At 39.0% G+C, this 4,911-nt stretch overlaps 1 protein-coding gene across 1 annotated transcript; it reads left to right on the top strand.

Moving 5' to 3' along the window:
- Nucleotides 1-574: 574 nt before the first annotated feature.
- Nucleotides 575-4,000, top strand: PDCD5 (programmed cell death 5). Its single transcript, XM_010182164.1, has 6 exons — nt 575-634; nt 744-784; nt 1,919-1,980; nt 2,440-2,531; nt 3,169-3,240; nt 3,632-4,000. The coding sequence occupies exons 1-6, from the start codon at nt 575-577 to the stop codon at nt 3,677-3,679; spliced, it is 375 nt and encodes a 124-aa protein (XP_010180466.1). The 3' UTR covers nt 3,680-4,000.
- Nucleotides 4,001-4,911: the final 911 nt, after the last annotated feature.

Here is a 4,911-nt window from a genome sequence, read left to right as displayed (position 1 = left end):
CCCCGGCTGCTGCCGTGGAAGGTTCAGCACGTAACTGTTCCCTTCTCCGGCCCTTATCCCTGCCACTCGTACCTTCATGGAGTAGCATCGTCAGCCTGCGGTCAGCCGTTTTCAGAGCTGAACCGTATCGGACTGTCCTGCAAAGGGATATTCCTTACCTGTGATCAGCCACCTTTCTGCTCTGTATGGTTTCCCATTCTGCTTTCAAACTTCGAAATGTTACCTCTAAAACCTGAGGTGCAGATTCAATATAAAGTTCAATTTTTTCCTTTTTTTTCTTAATTTGCTTCCGAGCAGTCACCTCAGATGCCTGTATTAGTCCCAAAACACCACGCTGAGATCATGTGTTCTTCTGTATTGATAAATTCAGTGTTACATTGAATTTCATGTGTCCTTAGCTTACTTTAATGGGTTTTAAATGTTTTTGTCTGTTTTCTGGGCTTTGGAAGAGTTTATTATTTTAGACCTAACAGCAAGGCCTTTTAATGTCCAGACCCACAACAATCCGTGGATAGATCCAGTAGCAGCAGTCATCACGCTGGTTTGCATTACTGCTTTGTGAGGAAAGTGTAGTATGGCGGATTTATTTGCTAGGGCAGCAGATTCTTATTTTCAGGATCTCATCCATGGTCAGGCGGGTTTAGCAGGCAGGTTTACCTTAAATTGACTCTGCTGGAATATTTAAACTTACTGTCCTGTGTGGAATGTTTTTGGATGACAATACTTCTGATCTCATTCTTTAGGATCCTTCTGCTGATCCATCGCAACAGGAAGCAAAACAGAGGTATAAATGATAGCTATTGACTTTTGGTCTTAAATGTAACTGTTTTAAACTCCTTTCCCTTTCCCTTTCCTTTCCTTGAATACTCACCTGGATTTTTTTTTATTGTTGTAAATACCACCAACAAAGGAGCTGAAATATTGAAGACTTAATCCATGGATAGCTAAAATCTGCTTAAGTGTGGCTCCCGGGCCATGACTACATTGGATGATCTACCACAGAGCTGTCAGGCAGTCTGAACCCTGACTGGGGGGGGCGCAGGCCATGTAAGGAAACAGCAGCAGCTCATGCTATCACCTTGGGACTCAGCTGAATACAGCAACCTCATGACTCTTAGTGATACAGTAGGATGTTTTGGGGGGGCGTCATCATTCCCATTGTCACCTGCTTCTGGAACTCAGAAAGCTTGGCTTCTCAGGGTTGGTTATTAGAAAATCTTGAAGGCTGGCAGAACTTCTCCTAAACTGGACTTTTGTCCAAGTGATGAGTTTAGGTTTGGCTCTGTTAGCACAATGGCAACATGCTGTCCTAGCTGATGTGATTGTTCTGGGACATCTACTGCAGTTAAAAATATTAAACAAAATTACTCATGTCAGAGCTTAGCGTAGAAACAGTGTTTAGTAGAAAACCAAGTAGAAAATTGAAAATAAGTGTTCAAAGAGCTAGGCTTTGCACAGTCAAAGTCTGCATTAACTGAAATGCATAAACTAAAGTACCAGTTTTTGCAAATACTTAGTCAAATATTGTAAATATAGGAAGACTTATTGAAAAATTCAGAATAAATAACAAGTCTTAGTTTTGTCTTGCAATTGCCTGGTGTATGCTGCCTTTGATAAAACTTCACGTGGAACTGAACGCAGAATCTTTACAGTGGGTAGCATGACTTTTGTCTTTAAGATTTATTAATAAACAGGGTGTAAGTAGTAAACTCCATCTTGATTTCTTGGAAGATGTTGTCAGCTGTGTAACTTTGTCAGCGTACATAGAGCTGCTCATGACAGAAAATGCTGTAAATTGTGTAAGGTTTGAAGGGACTTCAAGTAGTGACTTACATGCATCGAAAGTATTCTATTTCCTGTATATTGTTTTAGGTATTTGAAACCCCACTTTTACCATGTGGTTATTTTTCCATCACAGGGAAGCAGAGATAAGAAATACTATTTTAGCTCAAGTTCTTGACCAAGCAGCCCGTGCAAGATGTAAGTATACAAGTCACTTTCTAATAAAAGATTCTCATGTAGTGTATGCCAGTGCTGCTCAAATCAAGCATGTATGTGCTTGTATAGAGGCCAGACTAGAAAAAGTGGTGTTGATGGGAGGCTAAAACTATCACAGCTTTTACATTTGTGATATCAGTTATTGGAGGGGAAGGGTTTAACCGACATCTGAATGATGGTAATCTTTTTTTTTTCTAATTTATAGTAGAACTTACGGTGAGAGTCAAAATTAGTTAATCTAATTAGGAACAAACACTTAAGTGTATGAGATACAACTCTCTTATATTTTATTTATATAAACGAAAATGCCTTCTTCAATTTATTTCATGACCCTGGCATGAAGAAGACTGTTTCATTGGGACGTTTGTCACTTTTTAGTTACTAGTGAAGGTATTTGAGTGTGTTTTAAAACAAAATGAACAGAGGCTGTTTTTGTTGCAGTAAGCAATTTAGCACTTGTGAAACCAGACAAAGCGAAAGCAGTAGAGAATTATCTTATACAGATGGCAAGATTTGGACAGCTAGCTGGGAAGGTGAGTTACGGTTTTCTAATTTTTTTCTCACATATAAGCCGCTCCTTATGAGGAGCGGCTGAGGGAGCTGGGTCTCTTTAGTTTGCAGAAGAGGAGACTGAGGGGAGACCTCATTCATGTTTATAAATATTTAAAGGGTGAGTGTCACGAGGATGGAGCCAGGCTCTTCTTGGTGACAAACAATGATAGGACAAGGGGTAGTGGACACAAGCTGGAACACAGGAGGTTCCACTGAAATTTGAGAAGAAACTTCTTCTCAGTGAGGGTGACAGAGCACTGGACCAGGCTGCCCAGAGAGGTTGTGGAGTCTCCTTCTCTGGAGACATTCAAAACCCGCCTGGACGCCTTCCTGTGCAACCTCTTCTGGGTGTTCCTGCTCCGGCAGGGGGATTGGACTGGATGATCTTTTGAGGTCCCTTCCAGTCCCTAACGTTCTGTGATTCTGTGATTCTGTAATTTAAACAAATTTTGGTGTTTTTAACATCTTTAAATTAAATACCTGAAAAAGGCAATTGAGAGCTTCTAAATACTATTATATAACTTCATCAAATACCTTTTATAAGAAGGGAGTGTGTGATTCAGTTGTTTTGTACTAAGGATCTCTCGGAATGTCTTTATGTGGCTTTTGTGTTCCTAGGTATCAGAACAAGGTTTGATAGAAATACTTGAAAAAGTGAGTCAGCAAACAGAAAAGAAAACGACAGTAAGGGTAAGCTTCATTTCCTGAATGTAATTCTGTTCTAAAATAGAGCAGAAAAGCTGCATGCATTGGACCATTTTAGTTCAGGATACAACTTAACTTTTTATTGATCACCTCTCTTAGCTGTACTGCTAAGTACTGAGATTAAATCATAGCAGCCCTTAGCAACAGTATATAATGTGCAGATACTAGCACTGGGATATCAGTGTTGTGCTGTGAGACAGAGTACCCTGTGTCTGTCCTGTACCATTATGCCAGATGAGGAGTGGGGAGGGAGCTTGTGATGGGGTGAACGTTCTGCTCCCATTTAATGTATTCATTGTCACATGCATCAAGTTTGAAAGGCTCGCTCTATGTTGGTGTGACCCTTCTGCTCTCACTTAATATATTTCAATTTTAGTTCAACAGAAGGAAAGTACTGGATTCTGATGAAGAGGATGATTATTAGTACTGCTGTAAGACTGCCAAACAAAAGGCCTGGAATAAGGCAAGATATTGTTACCAGGCAGAACACAAGATCTGAAAATGTTTATGCTTCTTTACTTCTTTTTTTTTATTTTTACAAAAAGGCCAACAAATGAACTTGTCATGTAAAACAAACCTGAGAAGAGGATTTTGTAACTTAAATTTTTGTAGTGTAAGAGGCCTGAGCAGTGTGGGGTTCCCCACTACTTGGTTAGCATGAGTATTTTGTTGCCCCTTACTCAGTGTGTACGCTATGCTTTCAGCAACTGCACACAGTTAAGTTGCTGCTATTGGAGATACCGTACAGCACTATTCAGGCACTTGGTATAGTAAATTCCTAAAACTACCTCCATTTTTATCAAATGGCTGGAGTGTTTCTTACCTTGAAAAAAGACCCTTTTCCTAAACTTTCTGCAACTCCTGCATGCATAAAGTAAAACTGAACTTGTGCGATACGTTTATTCAAAAGCAATGTTATGGAAATAAATAGGATAAATACTGTAATGTGCTGATAAACACTCTACCACCACAAAACCCTTTTCTGACATAATTTAACAGAAACATGTATGATCCCAACTGCAGTGTTTTTTGCAACAAAATAAAATCGTGCACTAAAAGCAAGCACTGGTGGCTGTTCTTTTATCTTGTGTAAATGTGGTTTAAAAGTATTTAAATAGTTGGTTTTGTTTCATTTGGACTAGACTGGGCATTTTGCTTGCCTATTCTTGTAATGAGGATTCCTTAACATTAGTACTAGTGTGGGTGTATGCTGTATTTCTTTATACTAATGATCCTTTACCAGAGTGAAGCGTTTCAAGCTAAAGTGTGGTGATGGATGGTTTAAAGGTTTTCCATTAGGATTACAGATGTATCCTAAGCATCCACACTCCACATTCCCATTCCTAAATTTCTGCTTGTAACAACATAAGCTTTATTGCCTTGCTGTTGTTCTAAAAACGTTGTTCCAGAATCTCAGTTGTCAAAATGTGAAGTAATGCTTCGGATTTTTAATTTACAACCTTTTGGAGATTAAACTGGATTGAGAAGCTTCCAGGGGTACTCCCTTCAAATCCTATTCTAGTTTAGCCTTTGATCATCCTATCTTTGAATATGAAGCTATTTTTTAATTACAAGCTTGGTTAAGCACGTCAAAGGAAACTTGCAAACTATTTCATTTACCTAAATAATTTTTTAGTCATTATCTTTCCATCATTT

The sequence above is a fragment of the Mesitornis unicolor genome, unplaced genomic scaffold (assembly GCF_000695765.1).
Source record: "Mesitornis unicolor isolate BGI_N332 unplaced genomic scaffold, ASM69576v1 scaffold48983, whole genome shotgun sequence".
NCBI lineage: Eukaryota > Metazoa > Chordata > Aves > Mesitornithiformes > Mesitornithidae > Mesitornis > Mesitornis unicolor.
This window is presented reverse-complemented; position numbering and strand designations above follow the sequence as displayed.